Genomic DNA, 21,648 nt, shown 5'->3' with positions numbered 1-21,648 from the left:
AAAATTAATACATGAATCTGTTTTCAGTTCTTTCTTGTTCCAGCAAATACTCATATTGCTTTACAAAAATCACACAACTTGCAAGAAAGAATCAAATTTAGAATAACTGAATGAGGCATTTTGGCAGGTTGCGAAAGATGGAGTTAGCAGTGAAGTCAATTTCCCATGTGTACAGTGAGGTTCTAAGGCAGAAACTGTCCCCAGAAATGAATCTAAGATTTTTAGTAGTCAATGCAAAAAGGGACCATAAACTTTTACATGATTCACATTATATCTTATATTATTTTTATCAGATAGACAAATGATAGATGATAGATAGATAGATAGCAGATAAATAGGTTGATAGATAAAGATAGACAACTGATCTGTAGTCGCACAACTGTTTCTATTCCTGAGATATAAGTGAACTTTCTACCAAGATTCCTCAAAAAGAGGGACCTGTGTAAGGAACAGAAAAACATCTGGGAAGGAAGGAAGGAAGGGAGAAAGGAAGGAAGAGGAGAGATGCATTCATAGTGAACACAACAAAAAATTCCATTAGTCTTTTAATATCCTTCAATCCAAGCTGATAGCCTCTTATTAAGGTATGCTTTAGTAAAATCAATGCTATAGGCTGGACATCAAAACTGTAGTATTGAAGGACACATTTCTGCTTATTTCACTTATTCTAAAGAGGCATTTTAACAGTATTTAGAGAAATGAATTTAACAGCATATGTGTAGTACATCACTTCTTGGCTTCTGTATTTCCACTTCGGCCTGTTTCTTCCCACCTCTTTGAGAGCATCAAACTTGCCTTCACTGCCACTATAGCAAGCCACAACTCCTTAAACATTCGTATTCCCCAGAGCTGGTCTCCATGATTTTTTTTGGGCTAAGGGTTCATGCCTGGGTGAAAGCATTCACCCACTACTTTGCATACTAGCTATAGGTAGATGACATCAGATCCAGGTCTGAACTCTGTATTGAGATGCAACCTGTATTTCTCACTGTCTACAGAAGTCCCCATTTAGATGAACAAAATGGAATGTATCACTTTCCACCCCCACCACTCTTAATTTGTTCCCTTATCTCAATTAGTGATAGCACCATCCATCCAGTAGCTCAACTAAAAATTTGGTACATGTTTTCTATTTGTCCTTCCCCCTCACCCTCACTGCTCATGTCTAATAAAAATCTCAAGTCCTAGCAATAGATATTTCTCATTATGGTCCCTCCACTTTACTCCAACTTTGCTCTGAAACTTATCTCCAAACTATTACTTAGCCTTCTAAACAATTTCTCAGGTCACAACGAATCCTCTGTGCTGCTCGAAAAGCAATGACTTGAAAGTATGTTGCAATGGGCTATAAATCAGTGATATTTCACAGTATGAAACTTACTTGCCATCTCTGCACTAAAGGAGTAAACCCTTAGCAAGGGATGAAGGTCCTTCATCTCTGTACTGGCATCTCTCACTCCTCCCACTGTGATCTTCCCATCCAGCCACACAGAAACACCACTTGTGGTTCCCAGTTCCTTTCACTGCACACAACTGTGATTATCATTGCCTTTCTACCGTGCATTCCTTCATGCTGAAGAACCCGATCTGTCTTCTTTGTCTAGCAAATACTCATCCATAATATATCCACCTAATGTGCCAATTTTTGCTCTGAAACCTTTTCAGACCCATCTCCATGCTGAGTTAATCTGACACACTTGCTTCTGAACAAGTAAGCAGATGAAGTTAATACAGAAGTCTATGAGGTCTGAAGACCCAGGCTCAAATTTAAATTCTGTTCTTGTGATACGGCAAGTTAGCTAACTGCTCTGTCTTTCACGTCACCATTTTTAAGATGGGGCTAGTCTTAATACCTACCTAATGGGATTGAAGATACAAATTGAGAGACAGGTATAAAGTGCTTAACATGGCTTCTGTCCATAGTGCTCAGCAACTGTTAGACATTATTATTGTACTTCATATAATACATTGTATTTATTTTTTCCATGTTTTCTCCCCCAACTAAACTATTAGAACAGTTTATTGAAGTGTATCCTCTTATTCAAGTTTACATTCTTGGTGATTAGTGCAGTGTTTGGCACTTCATACACACTAAATAAGTATCCCCTCCAAGTAGATAAGTAAGTCATATGCTGCCAACTCACTGGAAGCATCTGTTTGTTGAGGGCTTAATGCACTTGTTAGAAGAAAAGGAAATACGCAGAGAAAATAGGTAAATAGGTAGGGCACTAGGGAATGAAAACAGACAAATATCAAAATACCAAGAAATAGAGCATATCAAGATGCAAATAACTTAGAATTATTGTTAGTATCTATTATTAGATTTAAACACTCCTTATATTCTGCTGTTGATTATTTCATGATTCCATAGTTTCATTTGGATCTTTTCAATTGAACATGATGATAATATTCATAAAATGCATAATTTTATATACAAACTATATTCTTCCATTGGACATGATTATATTCCTCCCCATGTAGTACAATCAACATAAACATCACATAGTGAGTTTTAAAAAGCACTTGACCTCATCCTCTATCTTGCTTTTATTTTGTAAAAAGAATGTCATATAATACTTCTTATCATAAACATATATAAGATTTTGAAAAAAAACCCCAAATTTTTAGGTCTGGATATGTGAGGGCACACTTGGTATCTGCAATTTGAGTGACAATAAATTTTCAAATAAATAGTTTCTTCTGTAAGTATTCTAGATGAAAATTCTACATAATAAATCAACTTGTCCTGCCCCTTCACCTTCTTTAAGTCTTTGCTCTAATCTCACCTTCTCAGTGAAGTCTACCCCTATTTAATACTGAATCTGAATCCTTCCCAAACAACTGATTCTTCATGGACTTTCTCTTTCTCTTTCTCACTCTCGCCCCTTCCCTTCCTCCCTTTCTCTATCCTCCTCTTCTCTCCTGTATCATTGCTATAGCATCGATCACCATCTAACATATTTCATGACTCATCTATTAAACTTACTTTGTTTTTTGGTATTTCCCAACATCTAGAGCTGTACCTGCCATCCATGCAGCATTAACTCCTCATATTCATACACTGTACTTAGATTGATGTTCCTTTCTTTTAACCAATTGTTATATTTATTTAGGTGTCCTAATTAGTAATTAATACCATATAAAGGAAACATTTTTAATAGACACTTTTGTAAGGAACAGATTCAAATATAATTCTTCTCTTTCAGATTCAGCAGGGCTCTTTTGATGTATTAAGAGCTGCTAATTGAAGTAACAGACATATGTTAAGTAAGCAAATTATTAGATTTGAAATCAGTGTTATCACAGAACAGTCTATTAATCTGCTTTTAGTTGACAGGCATTGTTTAGCTGGAAAATATCATGAAGTAAGTCAGCATTCATATCCTATACATCGTATCATGTTTTAACTTTCAACACATATGTCCAAGTGTTAATTTCTATTTTTTAACACTATGGAGATTTAAGGTAACTACACAAAATGTTTCAATTTCTCTTTATTTACATACATTGGTCTTTTCTACCAAATGAGGAAATTAATGTAGATAATATTTACAAAAATAATCATTAACTTTATTTTTCCAAATTATTATTCAAATGTTCATGTTAAAATCATTTCTCTTACTGAGTATACTATTTAAATATAAAAATAATGTTAGCAAAAGAATCTAACATAGTGCAACCTTAGGTTTAATAATAATTACTATACTGTGAAGCTTTTAAGACATGTATTTAAATTGTTCAATCATATGTGTTAACTTTAAATTTTTCAAAATAGCAATTTCTTCTACACAGTGGTCACAGATCTCATTTCCTCAGGACATTTTGATCTTAGAGATGCCATTCCATTTCAGGAACACGCAAAACAGCATTTTGAAGTCATTACTTTTTAAATTTTAATTTAAGATATTAAAAGAGAATTATGGAATTGACTTCAAAACTAGTCTATAATTAATTTTTTTAAAAAGGTAAGCGACATTTAATTTGCTATCAGTTTTCACATGCCTAGAATTCAGTAAGCATGAAAAATATTTTAAAATGTTTGACAGATAATAAGTAACCAAAAGAACAATGCAATAAGCTTAATCTCTGAACAATGATGAGACATTGTTAAGAAACATTTCTTACATTGTTATGTAAGTTTCATTTTCAGAAAGAAAATTCTCCCTCTGTACAATCTATTTAATAGCACTTGCTGATTAGTAAGCATTACTTACTTCATATGAATTAAACACATCAAACTATACTCACATTTTATTATGATGGAAACACAAAACAAAAAACAGATTCTGAAATCAAGGAGATAATACACTTAGCTTCCATGGGAACATTAACTTATAATTGCTTTGGTTATATTAATTTCCATCCTTGCTTGACTATTATTTCATCAGAATTTTTCCCCTGTATTTAGTATCTTTCCTAAATTGCTTCATTGGGTGCATTAAAATATTTGGGTTGAATTTTAATTAGCTTATTCATTTGTAGTACATCACTAACTGTGATTGTTTAATAGAAAAGATAAAACCTGGAAAATTAAAATGCTTATTATATTAGGATCAGGAAACTTGAAATTGAGAATAGGGATTCATTCAAAACATCCATGAGACTCAGATGGGCAAAGTTTAAGAGGCCAAGCATTCCACAGTAGTTTAGAGGATACTGCTGAGAGAATATCTATCATCTCACAACCCTCAAGTCCTTATAAGTAGCTTTATCAGCATCGCACTAATAAAAACAAGGGCTTAATTACTTCTTTAAACATAATAATGACTACAGTTAAAGTTACTCCCTTAGAACAAATTAATTTTATTTCAAGAACTTTGTCAATTTATTTATCAAATATTTACTGTTACTTCCTATGAGTTATTACCAAAAGGATGAAGAATATTCATAAAAGATACAGAACAGAGTATTGATGTCACAGTGACAAAACAAAAAGATCTCTGTTCATTAAAAAATAAGTGAAGTAAATTTAGGCAAAGTCTTTATAAGCGTCTTCTCCCCGTGTTTTCACGTTCTGCCCCTTTTCTCTTCCTCTTCCTCTTTCCCTTTCCTTCTTTGTCATCTCCTCCATCTTCCCATCCTCAGACCTTTCTGCTTCTCTTCACTTCCCCAACTCAGGGACTTGGAACTAGGCTTGTATTAGATCATTTAACAGGTCTTTCAAACTTTAATATGGGGATTCTTGTGTTAGTAAAGATTTTGATTAAGTCAATATCAGCGGGGCCCAAGACTGTCCATTCCAATAAGTTCCCAGATAATGTCACTGCCTACGAGTCCACAGCCATCACTTTGAGTAGCAGGATATAGTGTTCTTAAAAAAAAAAAAAAAGCCTCAAAATCACTTAATTCCTATTAAAACAAAATTACTGGCCATGTTCTAGGATTTGATACTTTAATAAGCTCCTTAGGTGATTTCCAATACACAGTCTAGAGCTGAAAACCATTATTTTATCCAGTGAAAATGGGAAAAACTCTACGTTATTTCTACCATTTGATTGACTATTCTTTGTCTGAAACTTAATCACACAGTGACTGACCTCTTGCTTTAATTTCCTATTGGTGTTGTTAAGCCCTCTGTCACTGATTGGGAGATCACACTGACACAATCAATGTGCAAGCTGGTAGAAAGATTTGGGGAGAAATATTGTTTGGCTAATTCTGAAGGCAAAAATTTCAGGTAAATAAGAGACATGCAGAAAACTGTTCCCTTCTTTCAAACAGCAGCTGTTTACGTGAAAAGCATTCCAGTTGCATTGCTAAGCACATTTTAAAGTATGCTTATTTTATTTTTATTTCATTCTATTTCAATTAGTATTCAATGACCTGCACCTCTATGCTGCCTATATTATTTCTGTTTATTGGCCGAATTTCGACAAACTGTGTCCGTGAAACACACCGTGTCCCTTAAATAGCTAGAACTTCAACGGTGTGGTTTTCATGCTAGGCTGTTTTCAGTCACAAACTTGGAGGTTTGAACAAGAAGAAAAATGCCTGGGGGAAAAAGCAGGGGTGATTTGGGTTGAATGTGAAGAAGAATTTGTTAATCATTAGAGTGATACAAACACTGTAATGAGCTACTGAATGGGCTTCTTGATTCCTTATTTGTCAGCATTTAAAGGAAATCTCTTCTGGACACTGCAGACATCCACTTAATTAAAGTCAGGGGGCTTGATGAAATGCTCTCCAGAGACCACCTCTAGTTTACAATCCAGTACTTATTCCCATGAATGGTGAAACTGTGACCCCAAAAATGAACGCTTTGGGTTGTGTAACATACTTCTAGAACACTACTATCACCAGAATATACTTTAAGTGAGACAAATAAAGCTCACAGACCATCCAAGAATACGCATTACTTCTCGGGCATGCTGAAATGCGTAGAAAACCAGGTTTAATGAAATTAACACTAAACTACACACCACTATTCATTCTCCCAGGGGAGAATAATTGGACACATCTGTGTGTCCAGTGCCAGGAAGACTGTAAGAATCACACAGGAAGGTTTAAAATAAAGTTGCCTGGTCCTCTTTCTACATTCTGATTCAGTAAGTCAGGGCGGAGGGGCCAGAAATTTTTTTTTTTTTATTGGGAGCCCCAAGGTTTTCTAAAGTAGCCTTTAAAAGCCAACACTTCAAAACCTTTGCTCTAAGCCATTCTCTTGTTCTTAGTGAGGCTACTCCAGGAAGGGTAAAGTATTTATTTAGAAGGGAAGGCAGATTGAAGGTAGGTTCATCTTATCCTACTTAGACGGACTGCTGCATCTTATCCCACCTTAGATCACAGGATAATTAAGACAGTGATTGTTGCCACACACAGTCAGGCCTCAGGATCCATAAACACTATATCTTGATTTGGACAGGGAAAGAATTTTGAGTTTTAATAACATAGTAATTTATCAGTTATTTTAACCAATGGCATAAGGCTTAATTCATTTTTTAAAAAAAAAGGCTCTCAGAGAAGATACTTAATTTTTTAAATAACTGAACCTAGCAAACTAAAATTATAAAAATGTATCTGGACTTTCCAAACTACCACAATCATACTCATTTTCATATCACAGAAGAAACTGTAACATTATCTTTTATCCCTAATTAGTCTGATGATAGTTACTCTGAAGGAACTGACCATTCATGAGGTGTACACCCCCACACGTGTCATAATAGTTTAATCTAAATGCAGTAACTACTATAGTTCACCTGAAAAACATAGCAAATACTTGCAAAGTCCTTCCTGAAACTGGCATTCAGAGGCAGTTAGTTAAAAGTATGCCCAGATTTGGCAGCTACTAATCAGATTTGACCCTTGTCCCAGATAAATGCCTGGTGACCCGTGGGCTACGACATGATAATATTGTTAGTTATGTCAAATAGGAAAGTAATCTTGTCTAATCCATTCTTCATCACCAGCTGCTTTATTCATTTGTTTAATGAAGTTTTATTCAACCTATTTTTAAAAGACATGCTCAGTGATTCATTAAGGGACCTTAAAGCTGATTTGAAACTACACTCTTGGCCACCAGGGAAATTCTCCCTTATTAATAGGCTATTAACATCAGCAAAGTTTGTTAGTCAGGATTCAAAAAAAAAAAATTGCCCTCTTACGTGAACTATAAAAGTATTCTTGAGAGTTGAGAATGAGAATGTGTGTAGTTTTTATTCTTGCACATTCCTCGCAGGACTGTATATACAGATTTCAAGATAAAAAGGGAAGTGTATGAATCTGCATAATAAAGCCATAAATAGTATTTTTAAAATGTATTTTTACATTAGAATTGACCGTTACATCTAACAATACACAATAAATGATGTACGGTGTAAATGGGATAAAGTGATTAAAAAAATGGAATCATCATAACATGGACATGACACAAACCCAGAAATGAGGAAACGTTGACATTCAGCTTTTCTAAATCACCTCCCATTATAGTAGAAAAAATTCTCAGCATACAAACTTGATGAAATACGTACACCCACACCCACATGCACACGCACATGCACATGCACACTGTTGTTTTTGTTTACCTGAGTTCCCTATCCAAAATATTAATAGATGAGAATAAAGATAATCTCTCCTACTCAGTGTACATCTGGATGAGTTTCCTTCTGACATTGGTAAAAAAATGCCACTTGTGTAATGAAAATAAGCATAAAATATTAAAAGGGAAGACAGACTCTCATCAGAGAAGCAATGAGTAAATATTTGAACTAATGAATGCTCTTAGACTAAATTTCTCATTTTATAGACGAAGATAAAGGAAATCCAAGTAAACTGACTTGCCTATGGACAAATCCAAAATGATGTCCATACATCTCTAAGAGATATCAATACCTCATCAGGGCCTTCCAGGCAGTTTCTAGTTTCTTAATATCACAGCAAAGCCCATCTAATAGTCAATTTGGAAATTCAAATACCAAATGCTGCTCAAATCAAGATGAAATACTACATTTAACAGCATTAGAAAACTAGCTATTCTCAGCTAAATCAATGTGCTCCTTTCTCATGACAAATTTTTTTCCATCCAAGCCCATAATCAGTCACGTTGTTTCTGAGTCAGGTGAAATGATGTTCTTCCCTGTTTTACACTGTTCCTGAGCTCTAAGTCTCCTAGTCTCATAATACTCAAGTCCAAATGTTTGCACTGTAAATTCTTTATAGTCTCTCTTCTATAATCAGTCTCTTTACTGGCCATTTCTTCATGGCCAATACTCAAAACTCTCATCTTTTTAGTATTTTAAATTGTTGGCCAGTATAAAACAACATTTGGGATTCTCTTCAAGTCATATTTTTATAGAAAATAATATATCTATGGATATTAATAAAGATTTTATGCATTATTGATATATCATTGAAAGAAAGTGTCATCTCTCTGATGTGGACAAAACTTTGGACAGCTCTGAAAAATTACAAAAAAAGTCATAATAAAAAGAGTGTAAATTTTTGTTTTTCTTTCCTTTTTTTAAAATTCTGAAATTACATAAGCAATACATGTTTTTAGAGAACTATGTCGCTATAAATATGCAAAATAAAAATTATTTATTTCCTTACCACAGCAATAACCAATGTCAGTTTTGGGGTATTTATATGTCTTGTTATACCTCCATGGTAGTATGACAGTCAAGAGAGCACAAAGTACACAACCAAAAGCAATTCAAGACAGTAATTGAGATTGTTTCTGTCTGCATATTTTTAGCCTCACAAGGAATTATCATTCTTTTTAATTTTTACAACCTAATCATTAAAATACTTAATTAAAAATATGTAATTGATTATAAGTGAAGCAAAACACTTTTTTCCAAATTTCTTGTATAAATTTTTAATTCTTTTAAATTTTATTTTAAAATTTTGTTTTAAAAATACAAAACACTATCACCTAGTTCAAATGATCTTTTTCTTCTTGTTTAATTTCTACCTTTTATGTCATGTTTAAAAAGACCATCATCATGACATAACTTTTACCTATATTTTTCTAGTACTTTCAGTTATTTCATGCTTTTTAAACTTTCAGTCTACAATCCATTTATAATCTATACTCTACCTGATGCCTGTTAAACTTTTAATGTACAATTCATCTCGTCTTGTTTTATGGTGGGCTTCTAACTTTATTTTTTCCATATTGTGGATCATTTGTTTCAAAACTATTTATTGAATAATCTTTGTTTTGGTCATTAAAAATGCTAACTTTTTAAGACCAAATTACTTACAGACTTTAGCTTCTGTCTGGACTTCCTATTACATTCCATTGAGTCAATTCTTTTCTGAAATAATACCATACTGTTTTAATGATCATTACTTTATAACTTTTTTAATACTTGGGGAAAATTCTTCCATATAGCTCTTCCTTTGAAATGCCTCACTATTTTATTAACTTTATTTTCCAGAAATACTTTAGACTATTTTTGTTCAATTCAAAATAAAACAAAACAAAACAAAACATTGGGAATTGAATGAAGATGGCTAAATGTACGGCTTGATTTTAGAATTGACATTTTCATAGTATAAGTATTCTCATCTTGGAATGTGATAATTCTCCATTCAATTAAGCTTTCTTTTATGTCTTAGTAAAATATTGTGGTTTGATTTTCATTTTAAAATTTTAGTAATTACCTATAAGTGTCAGAGTCTATCTTTCTGTCTCTCATCTCTGCCTCTCCCCTAGCCAATGCAATTAAATACATCTTAAATACATGAAACATCCTCACTGTAGAGACAAATAATCTCCCTGAGAAACAGTTATTTGAGGTCAAGAAATATTCCAATCAGAAAAAAACTATTTATTCTTGTAGTTATTCTTGTAGTCATAATGCTCTGTCAGTGCCATTATAACAAACGTCATGGCAAAAGGACTTTAGATAAACCAAAAATAGCCATTACTGGGGAGATAGTAATATGTGAAAATGGTGTTTTGGGTCTATCTTTTACAACTTCAGCATACATTAATATAGTGACTATTTCTCTTGAAAATGTCCATGTTAATGGAGAGAAGCAGCCATTATACTATTATAAACTGTCAAATTTAATGTATAAAATTACTGTTGGCTTGAGAAACGGGGTAAGTCTGATACTTAGGGAATTCACATTTACTCTAATATAAGGAGTGAGACTGTGGCTTGACATAAGTACAACTGACAAGCATCCCAGTATCCTTTTCTTTTTTTCTTCATCTCACACCATTTACTTAAATCTACCTTCAGTGGAATCAATTACATCAATAAACAGAAGATGCTTCTCAGATTAATGCAAAGCAGAACTTTCAGGAGGAGATTTTTCTCCAGGCTTGCCCAATTCCCTAACCATGAGAGTGGTAAGCAAGTACTTGCCTTTCTGAGAATGATATCTCACACTTCTTTTTTTTTCATTCCTGTAGCAAACAGTATGAGTGTTCTGCTCATCAGTGGATACTCTCTCGTCATGTGTAGATAATTTTGAAAACTTTTCTTCTATTGTCAAAGATAGTTACTGTAATGACAGTCAACTCTTTTGCTGCCTATCACTCAGAATAAGTTGTCATTGCTACCAGAATAATGCAATTCTTCTAATCATAACATTTCCAGATACTTCTGAGTTTTTTTCTCAGTATCCTCCCACTAAAGCTTTCAAATGTATGGTTCTCACTTTAATCTCACTGACAGATGAGCTACTTCTCCCTAACTCACAGTGTGCATTCCTGTGGGGTAAGTGCCTGACATTAAGCTTTTGATTGCAAAGGCATCCAGTCCAAAGACATCCATCTCAAATACACATACTGCCAGCTGAATGACACAAGTAGTAGTAAAACACCTAGAAAAGAAGGAAGACTGCCCCAGTCATGAAGTTCCCCTTCTAAAAAGCTCGAGGTAACCTAAATAACTAACATTTTTTAAGTGACCCCACTTTTCCACTCCCACACCCAAATTCCTGCTCTTATGTATTAAATTTGCCAACTAGGAACAAACCTGGGAAACTCCAGGTACCCTACCCTCAACTCCAATAAAGGCAGAACCCCAGGTCCGTACTTCCTCTTTCTCTCTCTCTGTGATCTCGCTGTGTAGCCATTGGCCTTGCCATACCCCCAAGACCTGTGAATAATACAACTTGCTTTTTCAAAGTTCCCTGAGAGTTGTTGTCGTGGTGCTGTGGTGTGTTTTGCAATCACAATAAGAACCACAAGAGATAGTCCAGTCACAACTCTCGTCTGGAAAATGTCTGGGCGAGCTCACCACAGGTAGAAGGGGTCCATGTAAGTGCCTTAGGCATTCTTAGTGGAGAGCATCACTACCAAAAGACCAAAACTGACACAAAACATTTCCCCCAAATTATCTGTACATAAATCTATGCCTGTGACTCTGTGTCAACTAAATCTATGGTTAATGAACACATGCACGTGCATGCATGCACACACACATGCAAGGATCTTAGCCATGCAAGAAAGTATAAGCAAATATCGCCTTTTTAACCTTTTCATTTTGTAGGTGAGGGAACTTGAGGAAACAGAAGTCCTTGAAACTGAGTTGGTGGACAGCTAGGACTACATCTCCAGTCTCCTGATGCCCCAAGTTCAGTATTCTGTTTGACCTTTTCAAACATTCCTCATCTTGTCTTGTACCCAGAGCATTTCCAGAGAATAAGCACAATTTTACAGACTTCCTTCATACCCCTTGAGCCTTCAGCATGGCATTAAATGATACCTCCTGAATCACATTAAACTATTATATAGAGCATTTCATATTATATCCCATAGTTAAAATGAATATCCCTTTCTTTAAATCCTTGAGAAAGATCATTAACTACTACAAATACTATCAACTTATCTCAAAATGAACGGCATACTAGGAGAGATTTTTTTTTCTCATTTTCTACAAGTAAATTATTGGGTCACTTTTAGAAATGTTTTAGATGGGCATAATTCTAGAAATGTATGCAAATAATCAGTCTACCGTAGTGTTTCCCTGAATTTTACAATATCTCTAGAAACTATGAATCCCAAAAAGGAAAAAAAAAAGGAAATAATTGAAATCAATAAGAAGGCTTATGGACATGCAAAGTTATTTGTAAAATACAAGGATTTTAATTAAAGATGTTGGCTTTTAACAAAGGCTGGCTGTTATCGTGATTGACCCAGCCTGTTGGCTCAGCTCTTTCTCTCTTCCCCATTAGCCCCCACTTGCTTTTCTCTGCTCTAATTGGATATTTGCTACAATGGCACTTCTTTTTTAAACAGTATTTGTTCCACAAAGATTGTAAATACAATTACACTTTAGATAAATTGTACGTGTATGCATGTATGTGGGTATAATTAGTATATCGTTTTCATAATTTGTCATTTTGGTTTTACAAGCTACAGAAAGCTTTTGGAAATTTCATGGGAAAAAGCACAATTTAGTTTTGAATTGTGACCTTTTCTTGCTCAAATTCTGAGCAACAAAAATATCTAAATATTTTCTTAGCTTTCAATATTCACTTCAAAGAAGTTCTAGATATATTTTAGAATGAAAGAATGTATAGATAGACAGACAGACAGACATTTCTAAGCTTTGCTCTAGAAGTGAATAGAATCCCACTAGAATGCCATTAGATCAGAAAGTTTTAATATATTGAGACTACTGAAAGTAAAATTGTTCGTGTGCAAGTATAATAAATTACTGAGAAAAATGCTAAATAATTTCCAAATTTTCCTAAAATGTTCTATAATGTCTATGTAACAATAAATATAGACATATTAAAAACAATAATATATACAATAAATAACATAAATTGTTGTTGGAATAAGTTTTTATTTTGCCAATATGGTAACACCCTCGATTCACAAGTATCTCTCCCAGAACAAATACACTGCTTGCATTAATTTTAATGTTATTTGATTTTTAATTTAAAAATATTTTGAGGTAATCTACCTGGGAAGAATAGTGTAGAAATAAGGGATGAATTCCCCTAGAAGGTTTCCTTTGTTTAAAATGATGCCTTAGCTTTAATCAGTTCAATGAACGTTTCAGTGGTCAGAAGTATATCTGTTCATTCCAGTAGTAGAAACATGCATTTTTTCATTAATTCTCTTGATGTGATATTTTAGTTGAAGAGGCAAACAATTTTTTAACCTATTGTCAAGTGCACTTATATTTTTCAATTAGTTTCTAAGCAAGGAATGCTGCTTACAAAGCAGCTTAGAAGACCGAAGAGTATACTGAGTGGTAATCAGCTGAGAAAATGTTATACAACCAGCAGTTAAAGGCAATTATGCTGACATTTTATCCACGTTATAATGTGTATCTCTAGTTTATTCCTTTCCATGACCAAATAATACACCCTAAAAGAAAAAGACAATTATAACTACTTTAATGTAAAACGTGTAAGGTTGGGGGACTCCAACTGTAATATTTTGATACATGCTCCCCCCACCCTCTAAAACACAGTTCCTAACTGAGAGGACAAAAGAAATACGTAAAATGAAGCCACCACCCAGTCTGATCTTAGGAGCCTGGAGAAAGCCGGCCTGATACTGGGTTTAAAGATAAAAAAAGGACACGCAGTATCTATTTTAAATGAGATAAGCGGGCTTCATATATCTTGCAGCGACAGAGATAACTCTGTTCCTTTAATCATTATTATTTATTTCTTAAATCTTAGTCTCTCTCACACCTAAACCTATGGCGCTCAGACCTCAGGACTCAGTTCTCATGAATAGAGAGAGTTGTCATTCTTACCAGTAAGCCCGCTAAATACTACTACTATGAGCTTCAGACTTCACACGGCAGATAAGTTTGTCTCTCCTGACATGAGTACATTAATCCACTGAATCAATTTACTTAAGCTGTGCTATGGAGCAATGCGGCCACGATTTAACTGAGCTTAAAAGCACTTTCAAGTTTGAGTCACTGCTCTATGTATAACACAGCTCTCTGTACTCCTTCCTAAGTTCTATTTTGACCTTTAGCAACTACGTGAAAAGTATTTGCATTAGGTTTATAAGGTCGTGATGCTCTAAGATCAAACAGGATTTAAAACGAATGAATTTAAGTTACTTCAGAAAATCAGACTCATGAGTAAAACAGCAGGAATGGAACACCTAGCTAGATTCTACAAGCACAATTTACCTACTTTAAATTTTATAAAACTCTTTAGGCTGTCTAAGTTTTTGGTTTTTTGTTTTTGTTTTTGTTTATGTGTTTTTGGTTTTTTGGGGGGGGGTTGTTTAGAAAAGCATTTTAATTTTTAGAAAATTTTAGGAAAAAAATTAAATAGCTGCTGGTTCCAGTGTTTAGAGTCTGAACATTATTAAATGCTATAGAGGAGCAATGACACACTTAAGTTTTTCAACATGTAATCAAAACTAACTGCAGCAACCAAACCAGTACACAAAATAAATTGCAAACATGTTACCCAAGTTCACTAAAATTTAAAAAATTTGTTTATAGGTATTCATAGTGAGCTACTGTCCATAGTGCTGGGGGAGAAGAAATTTTCCTCTACCCTTCTAGGTTCTTCTGACTGGCCTAAGAATTATATTATACATGAGGTGTAGATTAACAGGAGAAAAATCAAACAAACGTTTTAAAACATGTAGGAGAGAACCAAGAGAGCAGAGGAACTCACGGAAATGGCCAAAACTCTCCCTTTAAACACCATCTTTAGCTCAAGACAAAAGAGGATGCTGGGGAAAGTGGTTTGGGACATCAAAAGGGAAGAAGCCAATCGACATGAAGATAGAAAAGCAAATGCTTGGTACACAAATGTTTGCTGGGCCACACAGAGACAAGGTGACCCAGAGAGGAATTGTATCAAGCACACTTTCCCTGTTTACACACCTAGTTCATACTACAGTTATCTATGCTGGGGGCTCCCTTCCGGGAGCATGTTCTACCTACATTCTTTTAGGCAGTTAGGGGAAAGGTCAAAGGTTCTTTCAGGCCTTAAAAATAATCAGCCTAAATTAATCTTCATGCCAGAGAGACACAGTTTGAGGCGTCAAATTTTGTCCCCTTACAATAGTAAGCTGCTAATTTATTCACACTCTCCATTTCACTAAATCTGTAAAGACAAAAAACCCTCTTATTGTTTCTTCTTTTTAAAACTTCTGACCCCTACAGACCTCCCTTCAAGCTCACCATTCCTGTAACCAGCATTTTTGTTTTCTCGTATCTCTATTCAGAGATCTTCTCACTCTGATCACCACTCTTTGCTTCATTTCACCCTGAAGAGTCATTCATTTTCATAAACTCGTTCTCCCGGAGCCTGAATCATTTATTTGTTTTTACCATGACGTCTTGCCATTTAGTGACACAGAGTACAATTCCTGGCATGTTTGCTGTTTTAGGAGTAAGAGCCTGAAGGAAGATGCCAGCATTGATATGATGTGTTGAATGGAATGTAGTCTTAGTTTACTTGGCTAAGCTGTGGGGCTGTTAAGTACCTCTACCTTTCTTCCCTGATGTATGGAAAGTCTCAAAGAATGATTATCCATGAAAAAAAAAAAAGAAAGAAAGAAAGAAAGTACTTGGTGAATCATGAAGTTGAATTCCTCCAGAGAAGCCCTCACTAAAGTGAATTTTATTTCAGTCATAAGGAAAGAAATCATTTGTAAATGACATAGCATCTTGTCTTTCAGATCCTAAAATGTACTTTTGTTTGGTCAGTCAACAAAAACAGAATAATTTCAAAATCATGCAAAGCCTGTTTTCTGATTTTTAAAAAAATCCATCAGGGTTCAGAGATAAGTGCATCTCAAGTGAGCCTAAGAGTAAATAATATATTTTATGTAATAGAAGAGCCATCTAAAGGAATCCTGGAAACTTTTACATTTTTTTGGAAAAAATTTTGATCATGGATGTTACCTCTCTACGGAATCTCTGGAGGTGTAATATCTCTACGAATTTCTTACGAGGTCTAAGTCTCAAGATCTCTGGCATACTTCTAAAATTCAGGTCTTGCAATAAGTACAACTTTGAGTGGTTTCAAAATACATTTTGCCTTAGGATGTTGGGCTTTTTCAATATGGATAAGTAATTTACCTTTCAAATAGCTCAAAGGGTAGAAGTGCAGCTGGACCTCAGGAAGACCAGAGAACCAGGAGGTAAAATCTGTCAAAAATTGCTTCTCTCTCCAATTTTTTGCCTCTGCATGGCTGATTTATTCTTTTATATCACTGAGGACTGGTTATTCTGGCTTCTCAGTAATACACATGCTTCAAGAATGGAAACCTCAACTAGGTTTAATCTTTCTTTAAGTTTCTAAGGTAGTGTAACCAGCACCTTTGGATCCCAAGTTAAAATTCTCTGGGGAGAGAATCTGATTGGCCTAGTCTGGTTCAATATCTATTATAGGATTTCTTAACCTTTAGTATTATTCATATTATTAACATTTTGTGCTGAATTTGATTCTTTGGGAGGGTGGAGTGAGGCTCTCCTGTACCTTGTAGGATGCTGTTAAAACATTGTATCCAATATCATAGCGAATGTATTTCACACAGTAATCTAATCTTACTTTAGAATCCTGCTTAAAATTCCTGTCAAAGCATTGCTGCCATAAAACATTGTTTCTATTAAATAAGTTAATTCATGTCTACACTTTCATCCAACAGTGTAACACATTTCCACAATATCTAATATTTTTGTGTTCAATTTTTTAATGACATTTTCTATGTGTCTTCTATGCTAAAAAAAGACATATATTTCAAATAGCCAACACCCTGTTTTCTGTTTATTATTTCAGCCGTTGTTATTACAGGAGGAACAAAAGTCTTTACATTTATATACAGCATTTTGTTTTTCCTGTTTAAAGAAAACATTTATCCTTAAGATTAGTAAAAATTCAGTGCTGATCTAAGTGCCATATGTCTTTAACAATGTTAAAACATTAGATATTTGTCTTTATATTCAGTATAATTTGTTTTTGTCTTAGCAGTGATGATGATCATCTCTCATATTTTAATGACTAATACAAGAAACAATACACACTAAAGGCAAGATACATCGTAATTTAATAGTGAATCTATAGTCGTAATTCATAGTTTATATCTCTGTGCCTAGAACAGAGTGGGTTCACAGTGCCCTGTTCCGTTCTTTTTTTCTTTCTCCAGTGACTGAATGGTGATGTAACTATTTGGAAAAAAGACTGAAATATTCAGTTAATCTGAAATTCAGATAACTATCATTTTGTACATATCTGGATTTCCTACTTCCTCTGATGTACAGAGTCTGAAGTCATAGTTAATATCACCACGTTTGTGTTGTTGATATCATTAATCTAGAAACCCCAAAGAAATACAAGAAGCAATGTGGTATTATGTTTCATTTGGAAGCAATGAAGTTAGGCAGTTTACTTGGATAGAAGCAGATCTACTACAAAAAGGCAAAAGCTCACTTTCATGATTCTGATCACCAGAAGTTTGAAAAGCTGCAGTTATTAACATTGCTTGACCACTGCATGCCTACGCTTTTCAATGTTGAACACTTACAAGTCTGACAATGATTTTCTGTGGGTCCCCAGCATCGGCCAGTACAGGACTTATGGCAACGCCCACCTGTAGAGCAGGAGAAAGCACACACATTATAATCTTTCGCACTGACTAGGAGTTAACTCCTCCAAGGCAACATTCTTGCTTCTTTATGAGGATTTTTATGTCATGCTAGAGTTGAAACACAGATCGTAATAAACTGCCCATTTTAAGTAGTAAAACCTGAATGGCAAATACATGTGAAGCTGAAATACAGTCTCTTGATATTCAAAATTGTCTCATCATTTACAAGAAAAGAAAATACATGAATTTGTAAATTTTCCTAGACAGAAGTAAATATCTACGTGAAACAAGTTTCACTGTGACTACTGAATGTTTTTATTCCTTGATCTATTCTCCTTGATATAATTTCAAAACTGCATGGCTTATTGATACCAACAGATATTAAGAATTAAGCCAACAGTTAAAAAGAAGTTGAAGTCTATGAAAGTGAGACTATATTACAAATGTATGATAAATCATCAGAAAAAAGATTATGTACATAATTTAGGTTATTTTTTTGTTAAAGTATATCATGTCTTTAAAAAATGTTTGAGGTATAATTGATGTACAATATTATATAAGTTTCAGGTCTACAACAAAATGATTCACAATTTTTAAAGGCTATATTCCATTTCTAGTTACTAAAAAACGTTGGCTATATTCCTGTGGAGGAGGTCGTTAAGAGGTTGTGACTGCCCGTTGACTTGTGAGCGGAACCTGGGTCATCGGAGGCACCTTGCCCCTTCCCCTGTCCTTGAAATCTATGTCCCTCCAACTATTCCCATGCTAGCAGCTGTTTCAAGGACACAGCCTTGAGAGAGTAAGGTGTTGTTGAGACCATCTGGACTGAATAAGTGACGGAACCCAGTTAAGATCTCTATATAAACTTTAAGATTCTGGCAGGCGAATGCCGAGGTCTAGTCATCTTGCTGCTGCTCAAGATAAGTCTCACACATAAGTCCCCTTGCTTATTAAACCCGTCACCTGCTGATCTGGAGTGGTCTGCCTTTTCCTTTGGTCTCTCTTTGTCCTTTGTGTACAGAGGTCAATGTATGAACCAACATTTTTATACAAATATTTCAAGCATTTAAAACAGCTATAGTCTTAGAAAGCTTAATTTCAATTATTTCATGTCTTCTTCTAAAATTTTTGTTGCTACCACCTTCATTTTCAAATAAGAGCCTTTATCTCCTGCAGTGTCATCTTCCTTTTAAGGACTAAGCTGCTATGGGTATTTGCCTTTGCAAATATAGTTGTCCCACAGAGAAATTCCCTAAAAGCTCAACAAAACAATATTAGCTAGAAGAAATCATGTGTAATGACTTTCTTTGAAGTTTGCTTCTGAATCTCTTCGTTTCACTCTAAAATTTTGTGGGTAGACGGGTATGGAATGGGTTTATTTTTAGAGAAAAGTGGACATGAAAATCTACCAAAAATGAAAGCTCTTTATAATACACTTCTTATGATACCTTCTTTGTTATTCTTCCAATATGAATTGTGAGTGAGTACATACATACTTCAAGATGTTTATTTTAACACAGTTAACCATGTTGTACAAACCATGAAGTAGGGTTTATTAAGCGTTTCTGTTTCCATCTTTCCTTGACCCACAGTTTTTAACTCTTCCTCTTGGAAGTTCTTACAACTGGGGCAGCTTTTCTTTAGTCTCTCCTAATGAGACTGCCTGAGAGAACCTAGTACATTAAATGCTTTCACATTTAAGGAACAAATTCAGCAGGTACCTTGGGCTGAATCTCACACCGTCCTAATGGTCTACTCTTCTGCAAGTGAACAGTACTATTTCCAAGTTACTATAACACATAAACTCAGTCCCAGTCAGCCTCTTAAAAGTATCAGGATCCTGGCCACAACAGAGTTTATTTAAAGCAATTCTGTTTGTGAAGCCCTGTGCTGACATCACCAGCATATAATATCCTGTCACTCTACCATCTGTTTATTTAGATCCAAACACATTATAACTACATAATGCAAGCTCATTCTAGCTGACAGGAAAAGGACTCCATCTGGCCTGAACAATATAACTTTAATCAGTGATAATGATAATTATTATTAAAAACCTACTGGAGTTCTTTTGTATAAAGCTAATAAATTTAAATTGATTTATACCAGCGGAAATTAGAAAGGACTGTGAGACAAAATGGAAAGCAATGAAAACTTTTTCTGAGAACAAACTTTTTTATGAGAAAGTAGCTAATGTTAATGTGTTTCTTTAGGTGTGTTAAAATCCTATAAATCGACCCATTAAGTAGTCTGTTAATTGGAGATATCTGAAGCAGAGGATGATCTACCATTTAATCTATGACTTCTCTAATTGTGTTTGGGCCTAATAAAATATTTAGCTTTATTCACTGTGGCCAAACTACTGTCAGTAGTTGTTAAAACAAAATGCTGAGTAACATTAGACATTTTAATACTCTCAATGATCCCCTTTAATTGGATTATGCATTTTTTACCTTCTTATTCTTGCAGTTTTGATTTAGTATCTCAAGACCTACTCCCATATCAAATATAAAAAGAAATATTATTAGAAATTCTGTTTATGATTCTTGCCAATTATCATGGCAAGACTCACCCAGTTGGGTACCCAGTGTAGTAACCCCTCTTAGACACACACACACATACACACAAAGTTTAAATAATTCAACCTTGACTGTCTAAATGCTGTTAAGAGATTTTGTTTGGTAGTTTTCACTTTTCATTCATATTTAAACAGAAATATCAATTACTCCTATAAGAGAAAGCCAACAACTGCTTCTTTTCTAGGATTTTACTCAGACTTATACTCCCTCCACTCCTTTTGAAAACCAAAGGGAGGTAATCCCTTGGCCCACACAATTCAGAGTTCTATTACTACAAATGTGCTGGAGGACCGTGAATCAAATCTGCTTCCATCAGTGATGCTCATTCTGGCCTGCCCTTCATTTCACTGTCTCTAGAGCTTTGAGCCTTTTGCAGTATGCTCAGGCATTCAGTTCAGTTTTGGTCTCCCAAACTCGGTGCTGTATCTCACTCATGCTAACACTATTCTCACTGAGATGTTGCAATTAAGTAAATGTTAAAATATCTGACCAAGATCTCTGACTGCACTGGAGATAGTTCCGAATTAATGCATTTGCCACACTTTCACACTTGCAACCTTGGTTTGATTCTTGAAGATAACTGGGTCATTTATTCTTATGGACTATGATGTTTAACATTTAAAAAAAAATCTGTTTTTGGCTTTTTGTTCCCCAAAACAAATTTCTGCTGCCCAGAAGTGTTTCCTTAGTAATTATCTATCTAGAATTAGAAAAGGAAACTACAAACTTTTTTTCCTCCTTTCCTTTCATCCATCCATCCGTAATTATTTCTCGAGTACTGTCTACAACTGTGTGTCAGGAATTACATTAAGTACTGGAGTTAAGCTGAAACAGACATAGTTACTGTTTCAACACAATTCAGAATTAATTTAGTCTTACTATGAAGGGAAAAGGTTTTGTTTACTCTATATCTAATAGTCACCCTCTATGAATTTAAAGAAAGAAGCCAATAAATCTGAATTTTCAACAGTCTCCTAGCTCAGGAAACAAGAGCTGGACAAAGCTGGGTTGAGCTGGACCATTTCCAATGTAATGCCTGGTAGCTCCGAAGTCCACTACATCCTTTATAAATGATTTATC

At 34.6% G+C, this 21,648-nt stretch overlaps 1 protein-coding gene across 2 annotated transcripts in view; it reads right to left on the bottom strand.

Annotated features, from left to right (window-relative positions):
- Positions 1-21,648, bottom strand: part of ERBB4 (erb-b2 receptor tyrosine kinase 4) — a 987,764-nt gene that overhangs the window by 272,151 nt on the left and 693,965 nt on the right. For both annotated transcript variants that reach the window (XM_031678247.2, XM_031678250.2), the window contains exon 5: positions 17,927-17,992. In XM_031678247.2, coding sequence (XP_031534107.1) covers positions 17,927-17,992 — 66 coding nt within the window. The remainder of the gene's footprint in view (positions 1-17,926; positions 17,993-21,648) is intronic.

The sequence above is a fragment of the Vicugna pacos genome, chromosome 5, assembly GCF_048564905.1.
Source record: "Vicugna pacos chromosome 5, VicPac4, whole genome shotgun sequence".
Lineage (NCBI taxonomy): Eukaryota > Metazoa > Chordata > Mammalia > Artiodactyla > Camelidae > Vicugna > Vicugna pacos.
This window is presented reverse-complemented; position numbering and strand designations above follow the sequence as displayed.